This window comes from Carassius gibelio, chromosome B6 (genome assembly GCF_023724105.1).
Source record: "Carassius gibelio isolate Cgi1373 ecotype wild population from Czech Republic chromosome B6, carGib1.2-hapl.c, whole genome shotgun sequence".
Lineage (NCBI taxonomy): Eukaryota > Metazoa > Chordata > Actinopteri > Cypriniformes > Cyprinidae > Carassius > Carassius gibelio.
The window spans coordinates 7,434,993-7,459,210 of NC_068401.1; the positions used below are offsets into that span (position 1 = coordinate 7,434,993).

At 37.7% G+C, this 24,218-nt stretch overlaps 2 protein-coding genes across 2 annotated transcripts; one reads left to right on the forward strand and one right to left on the reverse strand.

Annotated features, from left to right (window-relative positions):
* The first annotated feature begins 41 nt into the window (after positions 1–41).
* Positions 42–12,479, forward strand: LOC127959039 (toxin MIT1-like). Its single transcript, XM_052558037.1, has 3 exons — positions 42–113; positions 12,084–12,209; positions 12,291–12,479. The coding sequence occupies exons 1-3, from the start codon at positions 42–44 to the stop codon at positions 12,414–12,416; spliced, it is 324 nt and encodes a 107-aa protein (XP_052413997.1). The 3' UTR covers positions 12,417–12,479.
* A 2,755-nt stretch (positions 12,480–15,234) lies between these two features.
* On the reverse strand, positions 15,235–17,762 carry LOC127959313 (probable G-protein coupled receptor 173). Its single transcript, XM_052558393.1, has one exon. It carries the CDS (start codon positions 17,215–17,217, stop codon positions 16,102–16,104), a length of 1,116 nt encoding a protein of 371 aa, XP_052414353.1. The 5' UTR covers positions 17,218–17,762; the 3' UTR covers positions 15,235–16,101.
* Between the last annotated feature and the right edge of the window lie 6,456 nt (positions 17,763–24,218).

The following is a 24,218-nucleotide window of genomic DNA, read 5'->3' on the forward strand; positions in this document are numbered from 1 at the left end:
CCCTTTTGTTCTACTTCTGTGTTTGTGTGTGTCTTCTGTCCATGAAGAAGCTGATTGGTTCCTGCAGTCTAATTGGTGCCACGCCCTGCTGTTCAGCTGACTTCTGTCTGCCTGTAAGAGACTCCGTCATCACTTCCTGCATCAGTGTGATGGGAAGTAGGATCATTTTACTGACTCGGACCTTTGAGTCTCGTTCAGCAAAATGAACTAATCTTTTTTCGAGTCATTTAGTTCATTTTTATCAAAATATAATTAAAATGTTAATTGTTACTTCCCTAACATGTCTACTTGTACTAACGCAAACGTTGATCACGCTACAAAAAATACAAAACTATAATGCTATAAGAAACAGAAAAGATAAATTAATTGTCTACCTGGGTCTTCAGTCTACACTGTTAGAAAAAGGGGTACAATACAGGTTCATTTTTATTCCCTAAGGTACAAACTTTGCATATGTACCCTTAAAGGGTTAGTTCGCCCAAAAATGAAAATTATGTAATTAATAACTCACCCTTATGCAGTTCCGAACATGTAAGGCCTCCTTTTATCTTCGGAACACAGTTTAAGATATTTTAGATTTAGTCCGAGAGCTCTCAGTCCCTCCATTGAAGCCGTGTGTACGGTATACTGTCCATGTCCAGAAAGGTAAGAAAAACATCATCATTTTGAAGGAATTTTTTGAAGCATCGAAAATACATTTTGGTCCAAAAATAGCAAAAACGACGACTTTATTCAGCATTGTCTTCTCTTCCGTGTCTGTGTGAGAGAGAGTTCAAATCAAACCAGTCTGGATATCCGGTTCGCGAACGAATCATTCAGTTCACCAAATCGAACTGAATAGTTTTAAACGGTTCGCATCTCTAATACGCATTAATCCACAAATGACTTAAGCTGTTAACTTTTTTAATGTGGCTGACACTCCCTCTGAGTTCAAACAAACCAATATCCCGGAGTAATGCATGCACTCAAACAGTACACTGACTGAACTGCTGTGAAGATGAACACCGAGCCGAGCCAGATAACGAACAATAGACTGACTCGTTCACGAGTGAAGAACCGGTTGCATCAGTGTTCGGATCACCAGTAGTTCTTTCGGACAGTTCGATTCAATAAACCGGTTGAAGAAAACGGTTCACCAGTTCTTTTGCGCTCGACGTAATGGCGTCATTGGCGATGATTGCCCTTGATTCAAGCCTTCGGTTTACCCGCGCCCATAACACTAGCAAAGAATCAGTTCAGAATCAATCACCAAAAGAATCAGTTCAGTTCAGACGCTCTGTGTGTCGGTCTGCTTCACGCTGAATCACACATGCGCAGTATCATCGGCTCCTCGGTTCACGAATCGGACGCCCTTACGAAAATTAACCATGGTTTTACTACAAATTAAACCAAAAAACCATGGTTACTATAGTTAAACCATGGTAACCACAAAATAACCATGGTTTTGCAATATTAACCATAGTTTAACCATGGTATTTGTAGTAAATCTGTGGTTATACAAATGGTAGTCAACACGCCAAAAAACCATGGGTTACTACAGTTTTACTGTAACTGTAAGGGCGTAAGGGCGCGTCTGACAGAAACGGTTCTTGACTCGTGAGCTAGTCAATGTTTTGTTCGTTATCTGGCTTGGCTCGGTGTTCATCTTCAGTTCTCTCTTCACAGCAGTTCAGTCAGTGTACTGTTTGAGTACATGAATTACTCCGGGATATTGGTTTGTTTGAACTTAGAGGGAGTGTCAGCCACATTAAAAAAGTTAACATCTTAAGTCATTTGTGGATTAATGCGTATTAGAGATGCGAACCGTTTAAAACGATTCAGTTCGATTTGGTGAACTGAATGATTTGTTCGCGAACCGGATATCCAGACTGCTTTGATTTGAACTCTTTCTCACAACAGTCACGGAAGAGAAGACAATGCTGAATAAAGTCATCGTTTTTGCTATTTTTGGACCAAAATGTATTTTCGATGCTTCAAAAAATTCCAACTGACCCTCTGATGTCACATGGACTACTTTGATGATGTTTTTCTTACCTTTCTGGACATGGACAGTATACCGTACACACAGCTTCAATGGAGGGACTGAGAGCTCTCGGACTAAATCTGAAATATCTTAAACTGTGTTCCGAAGATAAAAGGAGGCCTTACATGTTTGGAACAGCATAAGGGTGAGTTATTAATGACATAATTTTCATATTTGGGCGAACTAACCCTTTAAAAGTACAAAAATGTATCTTCAAGGATTTGTTCACCTCACCTCTTATCTGACAAGTCTTCGGGTTTGAGTGGTTCTTTCATCACGTGACAGCCCCATAAGCTTTACCCAATGCAGTCTGAGCTGGAAAGAGAATTGATTAGTTAATCTTTTTAGTTAGTTTTTTTTTCGAGTCGTTCTTTCATCATGTGACAGACTCATATGATTTGGCCATAGACATTCATATACATAGACACCCCTTTAAAATACTGTTAATTAGTTTTTCCAAAACTCCTCTGTGTCCTCATAATCTTTCATGTTGTGCCTTCACCCTACATGGAGCATAACAATTGTAAGAAAGAAAATGTATGCAACCTAAATTAAATGTTTATTCACATCTATCCATCCATATGTTGTTCTATTGTTCCATTTATGTGTATGTTGTTTTATATCTATATCTGTCCATCCATCCATCTGCATATTGTTCTGTTCCATCCATAAATTGTCCTATCATTCTATCCATCCATCTATCCATCTGCATATTGTTCTGTTGTTCCATCCATCCATCTATCCATCCATCCATCCAGCTGAATATTGTTCTATAGTTCCATCCATCTGTATATTAGCCTATCATTCCAGTCATCCATCCATACAGCCATCCATCCATCCATCCATCCATCTGTATATTGTTCTGTTGTTCTATCATCCATCCGTCCACCCATTCATCCATTATTATCCTTCCATCTATTTTAAATTGTTCTGTTGTTCCATCCATCCATCTGTATATTGTCCTATCATTCTAGTCATCCATATATCCATGAATCATCCATCTGTACATTCTTCTGTTGTTCTATCATCCATCCATCCATCCTTATATTGCCCTATCATTCTATCCATTAATCCGTCGATCAGGCCATTAACTTTTGGAACTTACCCGTCTGATTATTTCAACGAGAAATGAATGATCAATAAATCTGAACATAATGTTACTCATCAGATATCCTCTTACAAAATGGATGAGTCAGAAAAACTCTCTTTCTCGTTAGAGACCTTGGCAAATCTGTTTAACATTATGTTTCTGTTTAGCATTAAACATTTATGCTCCCCACTAATTCTTTGTAAGTCCTTCATAGGCTACAAAAGAGCTGCTATGTAATCATCTCTACTGCAGTTTGCTTAAATCCCGTCTCTAAACCATCTGCTCTGCTTACTCAAGCATAGTAAAGGATTATGGCACTGGATTATGGGGGTCTTGTTAAAAACCATGATACTACAGAGAAAGCTTAGATAAACATGTATAGCTGAATTTTACGATGCAAGGCTGCAGTTCTGGACCTCTGCTCATATGGTCCTCTTTAACCATTCACATCACTCTTGGTCTGAAGTCAAAAAATGTCAGCATTAATAACTCCGAGATGGTGCAGAAGAGAAGCAGTGTAGGGGAAGAAGGCCAAACACCTGGCACACAGAGAGAAATGGAGAGAGAGAGGCACTAATGGGATATTAATAAGCCCTTTATGAGGCTGAAACTACATTACTGGGCTGGCAACAAAGTCCTCTATTGTTATGAAAGCAGAGCTGAGGTGTTTAAAATGACTTTTTAAAAATAATCTTTGAACTAAATTGTGCAAACCACAAAGAAGCAGAATGATGTGCTTGAACATTTACGAATTCCATTGCGCTTGTTGTAGAACAAATTGCTCCTATCATTACTTGCCAGGTCAAATGTAGTGGGTCAGTGGCCATGGGCAAGTATTAATTTAGAGCATATATTTAGAGTTTGCTTTACTCTTCAGGCAGATCGATGTACAATCAAATGTATGGACACATAACTGGCAAGGCTCCACAATGAAATGAAGGGGTCCATTAACACATTCCACGTACAGCGGCCCTAAATGCTGTTTGGACAATTAAGACAATGTCTTATGTTCATATATCTGATGATTATTTTAAACAGATTAGATTACATGACAGTTTTATCAGACCTTTTATTTTTTCTACTTTTCAAATGCATGTGTATAGATTTGTTTTTTTTTCTACCAATGTCCCAGATCCAGACTTAAAATCTTTAAATAGTAAAAACCTCATAAACATCATAAAAATAAATTATTGCAATTAAACTATGCTAATTTAAACAAAGAGTGAAATACAGCATATTTATTGACAAAATAAATGTAGTATTATTCATTATTAATATAGTTTATTTACTCATTTAACTAGAAGACAGCAGTGAAATATGAGACGTGATGTGCAAAAAAAGAAAGAAAATCAAGGTAAAAATCATTAATGAATAACATATTGTGCATCATTTTAAATGTTAATTTTGTTTTAACTGTGTGTATTTAAAATTTGTAAAATACTAACTGTAGCCTTGACAAAAATCTAATTAATTCATTATTCATTTAAGCATTATTTCCTCCACAGTAATTTTCATCACAAAATTCTGTCAAACTTATACATACATAATTTGAGATGTTGTGTAAAAGGACACTGTGGTGAGAGTTTTCATGATTTTCAGAATATATTCAAAAATTAGAGATTGTTCTATTGAATAATCTTGTGAGAGTGGGAAAAGTGATGTTTTAAGAGAGTTTTTAAAGTGAAAGTGACATGACATTCAGTAAAGTATGGTGACCCATACTCAGAATTTGTGCTCTGCATTTAACCCATCCAAAGTGCACACACACAGAGCAGTGAACACACACACACACTGTGAACACACACCCGGAGCAGTGGGCAGCCATTTATGCTGCGGCGTCCGGGGAGCAGTTGGGGGTTCGGTGCCTTGCTCAAGGGCACCTAAGTCATGGTATTGAAGGTGGAGAGAGAAATGTACATGCAGTCCCCCCAACTACAATTCCTGCCGGCCCGAGACTCAAACTCACAACCTTTCGATTGCCAATCCGATTCTCTAACCATTAGGCCACGACTTCCCCTTTTGAAAGCCCATAGGGTCAAAAGTGTTCGTAGCGGAGCATAAATGTATAAATACAATTTTGCATTAGATAACACAATATTTAAAAAATAAATAAATAAAATAAAATGTTATTAGAAGACACAATGTAACAGAAGGGTTTTTTCTGTATCATGATGAAAAGAATGTAATGTATATTACCACATCCCAACACTGCACATTTTGTATGTCTCCATATAGCTGACACACCCACTTCAGCTCTTGCAGTCTCCACTAATGAGCTGATAAGTTAAATCAGGTGTGATAGATGAGGGGGACATACAAAATATGGAAAGCAGGGGGTACTCCAGGACAGGTTTGAGAACCACTGGTCTACAGCAATAATTCCAGTTGGTTTGATATTTCATTTTTCTGTTACAGAGACTTTCATACATGGGTGCCCAAATACTTTTTTAACACCTGAATACCTAAAACAAATCAAGGTGTAACATTCTTAAAGTGAAGTGAAAGAAATTTGTATTTTTATCTGTTGTTTGCAGCACCCTCTGAGTTTCTTACCCAAATTCTGCCAATTAAAAACTGTAGTTTATGTGTTTGGGCAGCTCTGCATCACAATGTTTACAGGCAGCTCATTCACATTCCTTGCTGTGCGTAATGGATTTTTTCAATTTCTTCTTCACCTTGAACCACCATTGTTAATGCTCAAGGACATTTGCATCTGACGTTGCCATCCCTGGCCTGGTGAACCAACACCATTCATAGTTTCCCTTCTTCAGTTTTTTTTTCCCTCACCATTTTTTTTGCATTTCATTAGAGCAAATACTGTATAAATAAAAAAGACACCGGGAGTGATTTTTTTTTTTTATAATTTTGTGTGGTACACATCAGTTTTGACTGATTCGTGATTTGGGTCCAAACAGATTTGGAATCTTTGGGAAATTTTGTAGGTTGTGCAAGTCAAATTATTATATTTTAACGTAACAATAATTAGCAAATTATGTGCACAAGGACTTTGCAATTAATCAAGATTTTCTAATTGCATATTATTGTTTTAAATGCATATAATATATTCATTTAAATGGCAATGAACCAGGACAATAGAAAATATATTATTAGGTATAAGGGAATGTTATAATTTGGAATTGAGGTGCGGGTGTGGGTTCAACTGCATTGCCTTGAATTTCTTTGTTCCTCTCTTTCGTACTCCATCTCTTTCACGTATGAAGACGTGACTCACTGATAACTCTGAATGAAGGACAGTGCTTATAAATCATCCGTCCCTCATCAGAACAACTGACAAGCTGCCTCTCTTCACATTTTGGAGAACACAATATATATACACTCACATATTACGTGAAAGCCCTTTGTACCTGTGGGACATTGGCATCTGAAGAAAAACTATACTTTAGTTTTAAGTCTGTTTTTGGTGTGTCTGAGCAGAAGGCAGTTTGTAGTACTTGGAACTCCTTCTTCAGGGGAGAGAAACCTGTGGCACTAGCATTTGAAGACCATGACATCCAACATTTCTGTTTTTTTCTGCCTGGTGCTGGTGTCTTGTGGTTCGACTGCAGTCATCACTGGGGTGAGTAACCCTTACAACTTCAAGAGCCAGTCTAGTAAAGTGGATTGTACACATAACAATACATTATTATTATTTTTATTATTATTATTATTATTGATGGTGTTTTATTTTATTGAATTTCTTTTCAGTTATTTACTGCATCTGTCTTTGTGGCATTTGTTTAAGTTTTCTATAGACTTTTTTCCCACTTATGGCATTATGTTGAAAAAATTACAGTGTATTTATCAGCAATTTGCAATTTTATCTGATCATGTGTTTACATACTCTTTGCAGAATATGCTAGATGTTAACAATTGTAAAAAAAAAAGGGCATGCATAAAATTATCCATGTTATTTTTTTATTTAGCATTCTCCTGAATAAGCTGTTTCACATAACAACAATCATATTAATAATCCATCACTCTCAACGTCACAACAGTGACCGACGAATTGGGATCTCGCTTAAAGAGACCAATCTACTTCACGTGTAAACGAAATGAGCCAATGCATCATTATATCAGATCCATGCATCAGGTCTTAAAGGCAGAGGGGGCCATACTGCTGCTGTCATTAATGATCATCAAACAACATAAATATCTGTATTTAATTCATACAGTGAACACTCTGTAGTGTTATTTTCCCTAATTATTACATTTCTGTATTTGATACTACCAAACCTTATTTTTTTTGTAACATATTCTGTTGTATTTATCTATGCTTGTTATTTGTTCTTATTTTTACTGGCTGTTCTCTTGCCTCTTTAACCATGTTTAAACTTAGTTAATCTAGTAGTATTTGCTGTGGTTTTAAAGAAGTACTTTGCTAAGTAATAAATGGAAAGCAAGTTAAATTTTATTATTTTTATTTTCTTGCTGATCCAAAATATTATCCGATCCATGGGTCAAAAACTGTATTGTGATCTGAACTATGAGAGTTGTGATCCATTTAACCACTAGTACAGAGCAGTTTTAGCAAGCCCACATTAAACCGGCGCCTACTTGTGCCTCTGCCCATTTGAGGTGAGAAAACAGGAGGATACCAGCTCCACTCGAAGGCTATATAATCTAGCGAACGTGTTGGGGGTCTCCCAGCCCGCAGCTCTACAAATATCTGTCAGCAAGGTGCCACGAGCCAGCACCCAGGAGGATGAAACACTTCTAGTGAAGTGAGCTCGCAACAAGAGCAGGCAGGGCACACTCTGTGCCTGATAAGCCAGGTTGATGGCATCCACAATCCAGTGGGCCATCCTCTGCTTAGAGATGGCCTTCCCCTTCTGCTAGTCTCTGTAACAGACACAGGTCTGAGGTCCTAAAGCTTTGTGTTCGATCTGTGTACCATCTCAAGGCTCAGACACGGACAAGGCAAGGCTATGGCTTGGTCTGCCTCCTTTCCGGGGCAGCACTTGCAGGTTCACTACCCAATTCCTGAAGGTGGTAATAGGAACCTTGGGCACATAGCTGGGCTGGGGCCTCAGGATTACCTGGGAGTCAGCCGGCCCAAACTCTAGGCATGAATTGTCAACTGAAAATGCGTGCAGGTCCCCTACCCTCTTGATGGACGCCAATGCAAGCTGGAGCAGAGTTTTTATTGAAAGAAACTTAAGCTCGACTGACTGCAAAGGCTTAAATGGGCATTACTGTAGTGCTTTGAGCACTAGAATCATGTCCCTAAGAGGGTATAGAGGGGGTCGGGGAGGATTTCGCTTTCTCGCCCCCCTTAAGAACCCTGATGACCAGGTCATGCTTCCCTACCAACTTGCCTTCCATTGGGGTCATAGTTAGCAGCAATCGCAGCAATCGCAGCAACATAGACTTTAAAGGTGGAGAGAGACAGCCATTTCTCCAACCCTTGCAGCAAAAAGGAAAGTACGACCCTGATCAGGAATAACCGGGGGTCTTCCTAGTGAGAAAAACACTGCACACTGAACAAGATGTTACTATTTCTCATAGATGGTGCTCTCACCGAAGTGATGGTGTCAACTACCTCCTGGGGTAGGTCACCTAGAGCCTCCACGTACCATCAAGGAACCAGACGTGAAGTTTCCAGAAGTTTGGATGCAGGTGCCACAGGGTGCACTGTCTCTGAGTCAGTAGATCCTTCCTCAGAGGAATCTTCCAAGGAGGGGCTGTCAAGAGGATGATTAGTTCCGGGAACCAGGTCCTAGTGGACCTATAAGGCACCGTGAGCATGACCTTCTCCTCGTCCTCCCTGATCTTGCACAGTGTCTGTGCGAGATGGCTCCCTGGGGGAAACACATACTTGTGAAGGCCCCGCAGCGAGCTGTGTGCCATTGTGTCCATGCCGAGTGTTCCATCGGTCAGAAAGTAAAACAACTGGCAGTGACAAGTCTCTGGAGATGCAAACAGGTCTACCTGTGTGGCTCTGAAATGTCTCTAAATCAGCTGGACCGTCTGGGGATATAGTCTCCATTCTACTGGGAGCATAGCTCATGACAGATCATCGGCCATACAGTTGAGCAGACCCAGAATCTGAATGACACAAAGTGACACAACCTTCCGATTCCAAAGGAGGTGGAGGCTGGTGAGTTGTGACATGCAATGGGAATGCAGACCACCTTGTCGTTCGATGTACACAACGGTCGCCGTGTTGTCCATTCAGACCAGCTTGTGCTTGCCTCGTAAGTGCCCTTTGAGACAGTTCAAGACCAGTTCTGAAGTAGTCTCATATGAAGCAGCTCTAGTGGTGTAACTGCTGCTGCAGCTACCATATGCCCCAGGAGCTGAACTCTGAAACTGTTTCAGTGGGACCTCTGTCCTACCCTTGATTGAATTCAAGCAGTTCAGCACCGGCCGTGCACGTTCCTTTGTGAGGCGTGCTGTCTGTTCCACTGAATCCAACTCCAAACCAAGAAAATAGATCCTCTGCATCAGGTAGAGTTTGCTCTTTTCCCAGTTGACCCGAAGACCCAACTGGCTAAAGTGCGGGAGCACCAGGTCTCTGTGCACACACAACTGAACCTGAGACTGTGCTAGTATAAGCCAATCATCAAGAAAGTTGAGGATGTGAACACCCTGCTATCTGAGGGGAACAAGAGTCTACTCCACATCTTTTTTGAAGACACGGGGAGACAGGGCAGGACCTTATACTGATATGCATGTCCTTCGAACGTGAACCGCAGAAATGGTCTGTGGCGCAGAAGAATCGACACATGAAAGTACGCATCCTTCAGGTCGATAGCTGCAAACCAATCTCGGGGACAGACCTGAAGATGCGTGTCTGGGTCAATATCTAGAATGGTAGCTGGTAAAGGGCCCAGTTCAAGACACCCAGATCCAAGATTGGTTGTAACCCACCACCTTTCTTGGGTACAGTGAAGTAAAGGCTGTAAAACCCGTCCCCATATCGGCTGCAGGGACTGGCTCTATCACATCCATCGCTAGTAGGACTGCGATCTCAGCACACAAGACGGGAGCATCGGTCACTTTCACTGCCGTGAAGTGGATGCAATTGAACTTGGGGCGACACCGGGTGAACTGAATTGCATAGTCGTGGCTAATGGCAAGCAAGTGTACGCGAGACCAGCAGAACCACCACCGTACCAGCAGTGGGGCAGCAAGGTGGAATCCAAGGACCCAACTCGGGCAGCTTGTGGGCGGACCGAAGAGAGGTCTGAGTGTGTGGTGCAACACTTAACTGGTTCCACAGTTTGGCAGAGGGTGGATGAGTAGGGCCTTTGTTGATGCTCTCTGACCACCCTCTGCTGCCTGCTGACACTGAAGGAGGATGAGGGGGATCTGGTGTCCACCTGCCTACGCCCAGATACACATCTGCAGCACCCTCGAACGCTCTACCAGGGGGATCGCGGTATACCCCCAACTGCACCTCCATCAAGGGTGGTGAGGGAGGAGGAACCAGTTTCCACCAGTAAATGTGCTGTCCATGACATGGTGAGCTCCCAATGCACCTCCAAGAAGAAAGGCACCGAGGTGGGGTGCTGAGAACCAGCGCGAGCTACCCCGAGAAGCCAGTTGTCCAACCTTGAGGGCTTGGGACATGGTGGAGGTTTCCACTCGAGCCGTGCCCTCTTGGTGGACCGGGAAAGCATAGCCGACATCTCCTGATCTGACTCAGGCATTGCCACCATCCTGGTTGTTGGCCATAGAGCAGCCTGAAGTGCCGGAACGACCAAAGCTGAAGCACCGTCCGGCAACACAAGAAGCTTGATAGAGTGTGCTAGACAAGCAGAACGTTGATGTCGCTCGGCTCCGAAGCAGAAGTGACCGACTAAAAGGAAAATCGTGTTATTTTAATTCTCTTAATTTTTTCTCTTAAGTTTGGTTATTGTTTTTAATCTATGAGAATAGTTAAGCCATTCATTGCTGTCAAGCCTCAACTAAAGTTTTAACGTGTTAATTGCATGGCAGATTAATTTATAAAATGCACAAAACAATCTTTTTTAAATCTTGACTGCTTCAATAAACCTGTCTTAGTTTAAATTTTGCCAAAAATATGTTGGCCATTATAGGGAAAGGTCACCAAGAAATGAAAATTCTTTCAAATTTACTTGCCCTCATGTGATTCAAATCTGGATGCATTTTCTGCAGAGCACAAAAGCAGATACTTTGGTAATTAAGTAGTTATGATTCCATTGACTTTCATTGTATTTTTATCCAAATTCAAAATATCTTCTTTTATGTTCCATTGAAGAAAAAAAAAATCAAAGGTTTGGGACAACATGAGGTGAGTAAATGATGACAGATTTTTTCATTTTTAACAAATTTTTCCCTTTAACTAATACATTACCATTAAGGGTGTAGTTGATATATTAGGCACACTGTTAATTCTGAATTATTACACAACAAATCAAAGCTCTGTGGGTTTTTTTTTTTTAATGACATGTCTACAGATTTTAGCACACACAAATAATGTGATGGAATAAAATGACAAGTGTAATATTTTAAAAATTCAGGCATGCATAGATTTGTTCTTTAACATGGTAACGCTCTCTCAGAGCATTTCTTAGGGTCAGCAGAGATGCTGTGCTGTTTGACATGAATGTGTTGGGATGCTCAAATGCATTTCCTTCACACCTGACAGGACAGTAAAGCCTACAGCACTGACAAAATATGTGAGTGCTGTCAGAACACCCCAGGCCTAATGGAGACGGAGGCATGGTGTTTTCAAACACATCGAGTCCATCATCCTACATGGTCTGTCAGGGCAAATCAGTAGTCTGGATCTACAAGAGAAAATCCTATGCCACTTTTGGGGTCCAACTCAATATACATAGCTTTCAAAAATGCTTCAGGGTGGTTGTGTGGTGCTATTTTATTGCATGAGGTGGATGCACTGAACATTTCATCACCGATGTTTTCTCACTAGAGGTGAATGTGGACGTTGATGTATTTATAATGAGAAAGAGCCCTAAGACGTGTGTGTATGTGTGTGTGCAGGCATGTGAGAAGGACTCTCAGTGTGGAGGTGGCATGTGTTGTGCAGTCAGCCTGTGGATCCGGAGCCTGCGAATGTGCATCCCAATGGGTCATGTGGGAGAAGACTGTCATCCAATGAGCCACAAGGTTTATTTTCTCACTTACCTCCTCGTATTCATTCTGATTTTTTCCTGTCTTCTTGTTTTTTAATCTTTCATTTCTACTTAGGTGCCGTTCTTTGGCAAGAGACTTCATCATACATGCCCTTGTCTGCCTAACCTCGCCTGCATTGCCATAGCTGATGCCAAGTCCAAATGCCTCCCACCATTTCCATTCCAGGATCAGTACCTCTGATGAAGATATTTGCCTGTGTGTACCTTGCAAAATGTCTGTATAAAGTGTATAGATGTAAAAGTGTTTTCTTGACTGTTTTTCAGATTTATTTTATTTATTTAATCTCTATGGAAAATATCAAATAAATGATAAGTTATATATGGGAATGAGGTCATAAAATGTTAACGCTAAATGCAAAATGTCAGAATATGACCAAAATGAATATTAAAATTATTCTTAAGCTTGTTTAAAATATTATACACTAAAGTAGGTACTGTAAGTATATTAGCCATTACCATATTTTTATTTTTTTTTTATTTTTATTTTTTTGCAGTGTTGAGTAATGCAGGAAAAGCATTTTATCAATGTTTTTATTTTTATTTTATTTCCTGACTGTCTTGAATTCTGCTACTTTACTGTATTTTTAAAGGGAAAAATGAGAATGAAGAGATGTAGGCCTCGGAAGATTTGATTTAGAGGTGGTAATAGCTATTTGAACCTGAAATGCTGGTTAAAGTATACAAGCATGGTCAGCGTGTTGTGGTTGTTATCAGAGCGGTGTGTGACAACTATTTGACAGTTCATTAGTCAAGAACTATAGCCCAATCATTCCTTAATCAAACTCACCTACCTGTGATATTCTAATGATCTGGAAGACATTGATTAGAATGCTCAGGTATGTTTGATTAGATTTAGAGCTAAACTCTGCATCTCTTTGATTTGAGATTTGAGGATCCCTGATTTAAAGTCATAGTTCACCCCCCCCAAAATTAAAATTCTTTCATTTATAACTCACCCTTGTGTCCTCCATTCATCTTTGGAACACAAGTTAAGATATTTTTGATAAAAAAGATACCAAGATCAAGATAGCTTTAACAATTATGATTTCATGCCAAAACATGGAATTTAATTTCACTCAAGAATATGCTTTTAAAAGCTATGTTATAATTTAGAAGCAGTTTTAGCTCTGCTGTTTACTTGGGGTTCTGAAATCCTGCTGCAGAGCAGGATTAGCAATGATTCTGTGGTATATTGGTATGAAACATATGCCAAAATATGCATGTAAAAAAAAAAATGAAATAGCCTGATATATAAAAGGCTACTTTATTTTGTTGGTGCGCTTGAATGTATTAAATACAAAGAAATATCTACTGTATTATTTATTTCCTGCTATCACAAAGAAGCCTAAAAAAGCTTTTTTATAAAAAAAATGTGTATTCAACTGGTCCAATATCCAAAAAGGCACTGGCATATAGATTATTGTGTGGGTCTATGTAGAGGACAGGTCAAAGTACACTGACAGAACTATTCTTAAAATCTTACTACAGTATTCTTTTCACACTTCACTATGTCACAGTGAAGAAACTGTCCTGGGAAAAGGGCCACTATCACTTTATTTAACCTCCATTGCAGTACCAAAGAACATTGAGAATGCTGGAGCTGGAACACTGTGCAGAGAGCTATTTTGTCACTGTTAAATAAAAGACGTGTTTCTAGAGCAATTATACAAATTCTTCTAAAAGGTTTAAATAGGCTTTCTCTTTTGAAAAAACATCCGAGTCTGTGAAAATACAAGTAATCTATCTATAGTATTGCTTTGTGCAGTAAAAAAAAAAGTAATCTCTGAATCATAAGAAAATATGCACAGATCATCCACGGTTTAACAACAGGGGATTTGATTATTTCATATGAGGTAGTGTTATTATGGATTATGGACTTGATTCTGGCTGAAAGCAACAGTTTAAAGTTAAAACAACTTAATGTTAATAGATGGACAGCTATTTTATGGATTATGTATTATGTTTTTATCAGCTGTTTGAACCCTCATTTAGCCCCATTCACTTTAGAGGATTCAATGGTGAGCAAACGATGTACTTTCATGCTTAATTTCTCCAAATCTGTTCCAATGAAGAAACAAACTCATCTGCATTTTATATGGCCTGAGAGTGAGTACATTTTCAGCAAATATTTTATTTTTCGGTGAATTCTTCCTTTAAATATATATATATTTCAAATATCTTACAATTCTATAGCATTTAAGTAACTACAAACCCAAGATTGGAGGATTTAGATAATTTTTGATAATTTCAGAACTGTAAACAGAAAAGTTTTGGTTGATTGCTAGCCTAAAGGTGATGATGCACAGGGCAAATTTTTTGAGCAATGTTGCTTGAGCACTTTCCCATTGAGAATGGGCAGCACATTTCTATCTGGATACTTCAGATTAGTCGTGGGCCCTGTTTCACCTTTTTTCTCCCCTGTTGCTCAAAAAGTTGCCTCGTGTATCATCACCTTAAATATTATGTCACCATGTCACCTTCAGCTATGGTGGCTACGGTCTTTTCTCTTGTCAGGGTTAACCAGAAATATTTTCTATCTTTAGGTTTGTCCTGCTTTTACATAGAAGCAGCTAAACAGTATGTCCTGTCCACATTTATTGAAGACAAATAATTTTATTCCACATCTCTAGTGGCCTGCATTCATTCTGTCAGTGCAACGCACCAGATCACATTAATGTAGTGCTGGAGTTGTGCTGAAAAAAGGGCTCTGTGTTATATAACTGTCTGTAGGAAGGGTGGGGGGATGGAAAAGCAGCCAAAAGCCAAAAATTCCTCCCTGGATGAGTGTGTCTGAAACATCACATTATGTCTCATGCCCCCCCACAACATCTAACAGCAAGTAATGAGATGGAGGCTTAACAAAATATGCACAAAAGCCTGATGTTTTACATCAGTTTAGTCTGACATGACAACAAAATCCCCTATTTTAATGCCTTGTTGGCCTTTTGCTAACATTTGTCCTCACATTTGATTTTTGTATTGCTGTAGCACACCAACAGTGAATTCATAATCATTTATTTTAATTGAAATACAAATCATAGTCTTCTCAACACTGACCCATCAAATTTGCTTGTGTCCATTGAAAACTGATTTCCATTAACAATTTAAAGGGACTGTGAGAGGGACTTGGTTTATTCACATTTAGCCCATGTGATAGTAAAAAAAGCCACTTGCCATTTAATTCACACAAAAAGTCATAGCAAATATATTACATATCAGTTACAAAGAGGCTCCAGAATATAAATAAATCATCTTTTTACATTATTAACATTGATATGTGGATTGCATAAATGTGGATATGGATCTTCTGATATGCAACATTGGAACAGGTCTGAGATTTCACCTCTGAATGAAGGAAAATATCACATGCTACAGTGGCTCCAAAAAGTCAGGACACAGAAAAATAAAAAAATCAGGATACAGAAATAAAAATGAACACTATTGCATTAGATATCAAAATATGAAGTGGCATTCGTTTAAAATGAAATTGACTTACAAATCTTTTAATATATACACAAATATAAAAGATTTATTAGGGAAAAACAATTTTGACATGATAAAGTTTTGAACAAATTAATAGATGCTAAATGATAGAACAGTTGTCAATGTTTTATGTAATGTGTGTGTGTGTGTGTGTGTTATTTTTTTATTTCAATTAAATTGGCATTTTCTGAATATGGTTGCTTGTTACAGCAGCACTTTTTGTGAAATATGTTGTTTAGTAAACCGAATTATAAATGGCTTTATTTTGAAGCAGACAAATATAAGATACGTTTGAACACTCCCAGGTCTCTTCTTTACTTTTTGGGGCCACTGTATGCTATGACAAGCAGGCAGAGCAGGTGAAAACAAGTGAGCAAAACACTTCAAATCACGCAGTAGGGCTCCATGGGTGTTTGTGTAGTCAGGCAACACGGCAAACAGGCTCTGAACCTCATCCTCAGCTCCTTATTGAATATGAAACATATGATGGGATTGGCCCCCGCCTGGGCGAACGTCAGCCACACGGCCGCGGTCAGGTACACCTGAGGAAGAGTGTTTCCCTTCACAAACACCCGGATGTAGCACGAGACGATGTATGGCGCCCAGAACAGCAGAAACGCCAGCGTGATCATGTAATACATCTTCCCTATCCGTTTCTCCATCTTGAACTCGTCCAGCACGAGCAGCCTCCGGCTGGCGTTGTGTGACGCCTGTCTGATGCCCACTAACGTCGGCGGCGTCGGACCGCGTCCAAACCCCGCGATCCAGTTGGCAGCGGCCTGGCCCGTCGCGCCCGGTCCGTGGAAGGTCCAGTTTTGGCTGATAGCCGGAACCAGCTGCGCGGGCTTCATTTTGCGGTGGTCGTAAACAAAGCACAGCATTTTGACATACACGACATGCGTCGTGGCCACAATCACGACCAGCATGAGCATGAAGCCTAGCGTGTCGTTGGCTTTCACGTATCTGTGCTCGAATATGCATTGCTCTTCCTCGCGGATAAATTTGTAGGTCCCGACGTCGAAGACCGGGGGAAACGCCATGGCGACCGAGAGCGTCCACACCATACATATGACCGCGACGCATGTCCAAAGCGTCATGCGTTTGGAGTAGAACCGGTGGTGCGCGATGGCCATGTAGCGCGTTACGCTGACGCAGAAAAGGAGGAAGGCAATATGGAAGCAGAACAAGACGGCCATGAACGCGATGATCTTGCAGCTGATGATGCCGTAGCTCCATACGGAGCCGCTGTTGATGGAGATCATCACGAACGGGAAGCACACGGCCGAGCGGATGATGTCTGCCAAGCACAGGTCGAGAAGAAAGTAATACGGAGCCTTGTGGAGAGAGCTGTCTTTCAGCACCAGCACCGAGAGCACAGTATTTCCGAGCAGGCTGATGCAGGTGATGAGACCCAAAGACGCCAGTTTGACCGCAGACGCAGTGATGGCATAATTCTGGAGCGAGGGGTTGCTTTCCCCTGGATCACTTGTGTTCGCCATCTGTGCAAGCGCAACCCAGCCTGGGCTTTGTAATCCGACATTAAGCAGTCCTGGTCCCCCAGTTTGATGTACAAAATATCAGCCTTTAATAATTAGTTGAGTCTTTTATATAACCATACCTCGAGCCTTTTTGAGATCCAAGACATCGTGATCGCGCGTCGTTTTGACCATAACGGCTTCGTACGGTTGGTTCTTCATGCTTCAAACCAGATGCTGGGTAATCCATTATTTGTCGAAGAAGAACGACGTGTATTACACACTAATAAACACGTATATGTCTCCATTGATCCGATCGCGTATAGGCCGAAAACAACCCAAGACGCTTAATCTAAACATATATATTTTTTATAAATACCAGCCTATATAGGAACGCATCCAGTCAGTCTATTGAGGAGAACGCGTCGGAGCACGTAGCCGTCTTGTCTAGTGCATTCTTGTTTTGGGGGGGTGAAGGGGGAGTATAATGGGAACCTCCGGTGACAGCAACGGTGGGTCCGTCTAAAGGAAAGCGGTGCGATTCTGACACCGAGTCTGCACTGGAAACGAACGATGACGCCTCGCGACGCGGCTTGAGGCTGTCTACACTGAAGCTGCCCGTCATCTTAAAACGTTTGCTAACGCAGACCAATCAGCTGTAAACGCGATGACTTTAGCAACGCTTAATGGGTGAATATCTATATCTACAACTGCATATGTATATGAATAAGCTATATGTAGCTCATAAAAAAAGCCATTTGAGAAGGTTTGTGGTTTTAATATTTCGACCGCCATATATATATATATATATATATATATATATATATATATATATATATATATATATATATATATATATATATATATATATATATATATATATATATATATATATATATATATATATATATATATATATGGAGACTTAAATTACACTTTAAAAGTCTGAATGCCGTTGCTTTAGATCCAAAATGTTAAACCATGTGGTAGCTTAGAGCTTTTCTCAGAACTAACTTCACTTTTAAAATTACGTTTAACAAACTGGTTCCAAAATAAAATTTTAGTGGATGTACACCTATTAGTGTATTTACATCGACATTTACTACATAGTCCGTGGTGGCCGTCCATGAGTTCAGCTCTGATGTGTCATTTAAGGTAAGCGAAGCGCTGTCCGTGGTGCTGAAGTGACTAATCATGACTGATAGCATGACTTATGTCAAGCTATGTTGATCTGATAAAATCACCCAGCCTGAGAAACAGCATTGAAAGAAAGTAACACGGTTATATGAGGCTTTGTATTGTAACACATATCAATTGCAGTGCGCGTGCCTGAATCAATGGTACTTTCATTTCCTGTCGATAAGCAGCACCAGTGAATTTTGTGATGAATAGCGTCCTCTAGTGTTCAGTTATGGTCATGTAATTAAGCAAAATCCCAACAACTTGTGTATTTGCTGATTGTGTACAAACACTGTAGTGGCATAAAGGCATATTAGATTAACTATATCTAATGCATAGCAATCCTGTTACTATAAAGTTACCCCAAAAAGTATCTGGACACTTAAGTCACACTTAGAAATCGATGAAATCATTCCATTTGACACAAAATATGAAATCATTGACAATAAAGATATGTATTTAATTAGAATGAAAATATTTAGACACTTTCTGTATTTAGACACTTCATACTGTAATGCATGTAAAAGTAGGCTAAATGAAAGATACATCCTGGGGTAATCAGACATGAAAAAAGGGGGAAATAACCTTGGATTCAAACAAAACATAAATCCTGGCCTTGGAAGAGTAAAGGCAAAAAAAAAAAAAAACATAAATAAATAAATAAATACATAAAAAAACACCAATGACCAGATGACCAATGAAAGATAATTATATGATCAATACAAAAGTGAAACATAACTATTTAAATTCTGTATGCAAGCAGTTGAACGAGAGCCCCTTATTGCTGACCAAAATGGTAAATGGAGTGACATAAATGTGAAAGGCCAAGTTTTTCTTTGAATAGCTGGTCCTTCAACACAGGTTTGGACTCTTATGAAGCAATTCAACAGCTATCTCACAAGAAATTCTTAATAAACAATGGTTAAACTTGTTTTGTCTGTGTGCTTATTTGAAACAGTTTAAAACCATTATAAAGTATATTGATTGTGTAGCACTACATTTAGCAGAATAAATCAAACAGTTGGTGGTTCCATGCAGTGGAATGTTAATTATGAATGAAATGTGCAGTGCATTTTTATGTTATGCATTCATTTAAATTCAACATTCTTCAAAAAAATCTAACAAAACAAATACATAAACAAATGTTGGGAAGTTAGATCTGAGAAAATCTTGCTCGCAGATGCCTCTTGGTTTAAAGTGTTATCTAATGCAATAAAAAGAAATTCATACAATAATTGTGTCTAAATTGTGCTTTTAGGCCACTGTGATAACAGATTTATAATGTTCTTTATTTTTATTAATGTGTTTATTAATTACAAATATTGAATTAATTTATATTGCAGCAACGATAACAGCATGACTTTTTATGTAGTATGTATGTATGCATTTTGCATTGAATTAAAACTTTGTAATTTCTGTGTTTTAATTTAGGTCAAATTAGTTCACTGTAAACTCTTTGCATTAGCACTTATATTTTGTTTGAGATTTGAAAGACTCCCAAGAACATTGTAATAGCTCAAAAACATACATAAGGTACATTTTCAGTGGATTCTTTATGGAATTTCCTAGTCTTTGTAAAACATATTATAAATAAATAAATAACTTTATAAAATGACTGAATGATTGCATATTATAAAAGTTGCATAAACCATGAAAAAATGCTGAAAAGTTTTGACCAGAAATAGCTTATATGCTATCTACCTATTTAGGTTAGTTCAAAGCAACATTATAGATAGATAGATAGATAGATAGATAGATAGATAGATAGATAGATAGATAGATAGATAGATAGATAGATAGATAGATAGATAGATAGATAGATAGATAGATAGATAGATAGATAGATAGATAGATAGATAGTTAGTCACTGCTGCTTTCACAGGTTTGCTTTTTTCAATTGATATTTGGCTCCACCTGGTGGTTAATGTCCGAAAGAGCGTAACCGCTATTTAAGGTAGTTCACATAAATATCATATGTATATTTACTCACCCACTCACTCACTCAAAATTAAATAAATAAACAGGTAGATGACTGGCTACAGTATAACTACACACTTTCCCTTACATATGCATATACATCATAAACTAAAATGTTGGTTGTTTCTGGTGTTCTCTTCAGTGTTACATGATAATTATCATATTGAGGTATGGTATTAAATAACTATTCTTTTAAATGGCAAAATGTTTATAAGTTAATACTTTCCATTAATTTTTTTAGAGTAGATTAGGTGTATTGTTGGTTCTGTTTGTTGTTATATTGCGTTGTAATTAGTATGCTAACAGGGATGCCCTTTTGTACACTGCATTCTTATTAGGTATAGATAATTTAAAAAGTCATCTTATTTTTTTAAAGGTCAGTAGTGAAAATATTTGAAATTGTTCCACCTGTGTCATAACAGAATGAGATAAAGAGCTCTTTGTTTTTTATACAATAGGCAAATATCAGCTATTGTTCCTTTGTGTCTCAATTGTGATTTGAGCTGCAGGGACGGATATCACTTACCAGCCTTAAAAAGAACAGAGTTGTCTCGTTTCATTTGCTTAATTACCTAATTAACACAACTCTAATTACTCCCTTTTTGAGCATGAGTGCATATTGAGAAGATGTTACATAATGAATAGTAATCCTCAATTAATTTTTTTGAGTGCCACTTTATCACAACAAGACCAAATCCATAGAGCATCAGTCAAGCCACATCTACGTGATGTTAACACAATCCACATTTTATTTGAGAAACAAACAGGCTCAGATTTTCCTGGAGAAGGAATTTGTATTAAAGTTCTTAAGCCAATTACTGATGAATGTAAGGTTTTTTTTTTTTCTTCTTCTTTTTACATTGGGGAGGTTTTGACCTCAAAGGAAATATTATATAATCTAATATTATCATCTAAAAAAAGACCAAATTCACAAAGAAAATGTCTGAATGTGAAAATGTTTAAAACCTGACATTAAAATGACACAGATGATAAAAGTGTTATCTGTATTATGTTATACAGTATAGTATCACAATAAATATTTAATGTAAATTATTAATGACAGACTGTACTTATATACAGGTCATAATTTTTTTATAAACAAAATACTGATGTTATTGACCAAAATTACCAAAATTGTTTGGATTATTATAAAAAATGTGTGTGTTATACAGTACACACAGTTTGACCTCTTTTAAAATATTTATTATCTTGATAAGGTTTTAAATGTTGCTTTTACGTAGTTCAGTAGATGTCAATCTCTTTGTTAAAAGTATTCTTGGTTAACGGCAGTGGACACAAAGTAGAAAAATAAGTCAAAATTGGAGTATATCTCCATGAAGGGTGTGTCTGTGATTGATGTATCCGTCTCATGCCTGCAGGCGTGTAGTTTTTCCAGATAAGAATATAGGCCAGTGACGCCCCTTGACATTAGATTTCATACTGTTAGCAATATATCCAGGGACAAAAGCGTTGCAATGCCCCTCCTTGTGCCCTGCAAATGTCAAAACAGTGTTTATGGAGGTACAAGGATGTTTTTTTTTTTTTTTTGAAGATCTCTAAGATGATCAAAAATGTTATTGCAACAATTAATTAAACAAATAAAGATTCTATAACATATCTGAGAATGACTAGTGTAAATTCAGCAGGGCCAGCTTGGCCTCACATATGTGTGCATATTTTGTTATTTTAAGTCTATGTTAACATTACTGTATTCTAGTTGGCATGTCAGGTGGTTGAAGTGTTTTATGCATTTATTTGGTCTGGTGTATAATGCACTGGATGATTTAATTTTTTTTTTACCTTTTTTATTCTTTTATACAAATATTTTGATAATTAAAATATTTTTTAACTTGTAATAAGCTTAAATAAACTGTTGTTACTTTCACTATAACTATTAATAATTGCTGTTAATAATGTTAATCGTCTGGTTGACTACGTCTTGTATGCATTTTTCTGAAAAATCCTGTCATATGTACACAAACTGACAGTCACCACTTAGAAGCATCTACTAAACATTGTAGAAACGTAATTTTCTGTAAAGTTGTTTTGTAATGATTTGTATCGTAAAAAGCGCTATGCAAATGAACTTGAATTTTATTTGTTTATCTTTAGCAACAATTTTTAGTCGACTTTTTTTAATGCGTAGAATTTATTTCATGACTTTTTTTTTAATCAGCTCCACATGTCTGCAGGAGACACAATAGTCCAGAGGGTGGCGCTCTATATCCGTGAAACACATCTATTTGGGCCCATAAAGATGCACCGTCTTTTACTGTTACTTCGGTGTATTTTCCCTTACTGTCCCTTCCTCCAAAATCTGAGATTAATACTTTTCACACCCAGCAGTAATCATCTTATTGACCCGAACAAAAATTATGCTCTTTTTTTCTTTTCTTTTCTTATTATTGTTTAGTCTTTTTTATAATCTAATTATATTTGCAGTTAGAGTTAGAGTACAGTACAGTTCACTACATACAGATTTAACTGAAAATTACCTTTTGGCTTTTGGGATTCTTCTTGAAATATATTGTGACTAGCTGATATGACATATTTTTGGGAAGCTGGTTGGAACATGCTGTTTTAAACAGCATTCTTAAAAATATAATTGCTGCTTTTATGACCTATTTTTTAACTGAGACATTTATCACATCAGTTAATTTAATGAGAAACAGCTCATTTAGATCTATCCATCCATCTATCTATCTATCTATCTATCTATCTATCTATCTATCTATCTATCTATCTATCTATCTATCTATCTATCTATCTATCTATCTATCTATCTATCTATCTATCTATCTATCTATCTGTTTGTCTCTCTGTCTATGAGAAATGTTTTTAAATATATATATTTATATTTATAAACATACACACAAACAAACAAACACACACACACACACACCCAGGTATGTGTGGTTTATAGGGACTCTCCATAGGCGTAATGGGTTTTATTCTGTACAAACTGTATTTTCTATTGCCCTACCCCAACCCTACACCTAAACCTAACCCTCACAGGAAACTTTGTGCATTTTTTGATTTTCAAAATAACTAATTCTGTATGATTTATAAGCGTTTTGAATTACGGGGACACTAATATATATATATATATATATATATATATATATATATATATATATATATATATATATATATATATATATATATATATATATATATATATATATATATATATGAACAAAATATTTTTCTTAAATATTTACATGCATGTGTGTGTATTTATATATACATAATAAATACACTCATATATTCTGTAAACAAAAACGTTTATTTTGGATGCAATTAATTGTGAATAATCACGATTAATCGTTTGACAGCACTAGTTTCTAGCAACAGTAATTAAGTACACTACTAGTTCAATTACTTTTTCTTTACGCCCCACAGAAGTTGTAACTGTGTATCTTCCACATAAAATTCTTCTAGACTGTTGCTAACAACATATTTATGCCTCATCATTTGAGCAAAATCCACATTGGTTCCCAGTGAGTAGTTATTACAAACACTCAATAGTGATCAATAGTGACATTCAAGTCATCAATTGTCATGCTTGTAGCTTGAAGCTAATTGTAATTTCTCCGTTACCCATATATGATTATTTTTCATTATGTATTTTATCAAATCACATAAGTTTGTCAGAAACTGTTTAATTTTCCAAAAAGATTTTTAATTATAGTAATATAATGTACTAGATGATGATGAGAGGGATGTGGGTGGGATGTAATGCTAGAGTAAAGTAAAGCCGCATTTACACAATAATCAGATCATCTTTTTTTCCTGACAAAATCAATATAATGCAATATTTCTATCTGCTGAATGTAAGCTTTTCCATATTCCAAGCTTGCCTGCTGCAC

Excerpts from the sequence above, each read along its gene's own strand:
- LOC127959039 (XM_052558037.1), top strand. The coding sequence starts at position 42 with ATGAAGAAGCTGATTGGTTCCTGCAGTCTAATTGGTGCCACGCCCTGC. Across the intron at positions 114-12,083 it reads CAGCTGACTTCTGTCTGCCT|GCATGTGAGAAGGACTCTCA; the intron begins GTAAGAGACTCC and ends GTGTGTGTGCAG. Across the intron at positions 12,210-12,290 it reads GTCATCCAATGAGCCACAAG|GTGCCGTTCTTTGGCAAGAG; the intron begins GTTTATTTTCTC and ends ATTTCTACTTAG.
- LOC127959313 (XM_052558393.1), bottom strand. The coding sequence starts at position 17,217 with ATGGCGAACACAAGTGATCCAGGGGAAAGCAACCCCTCGCTCCAGAAT.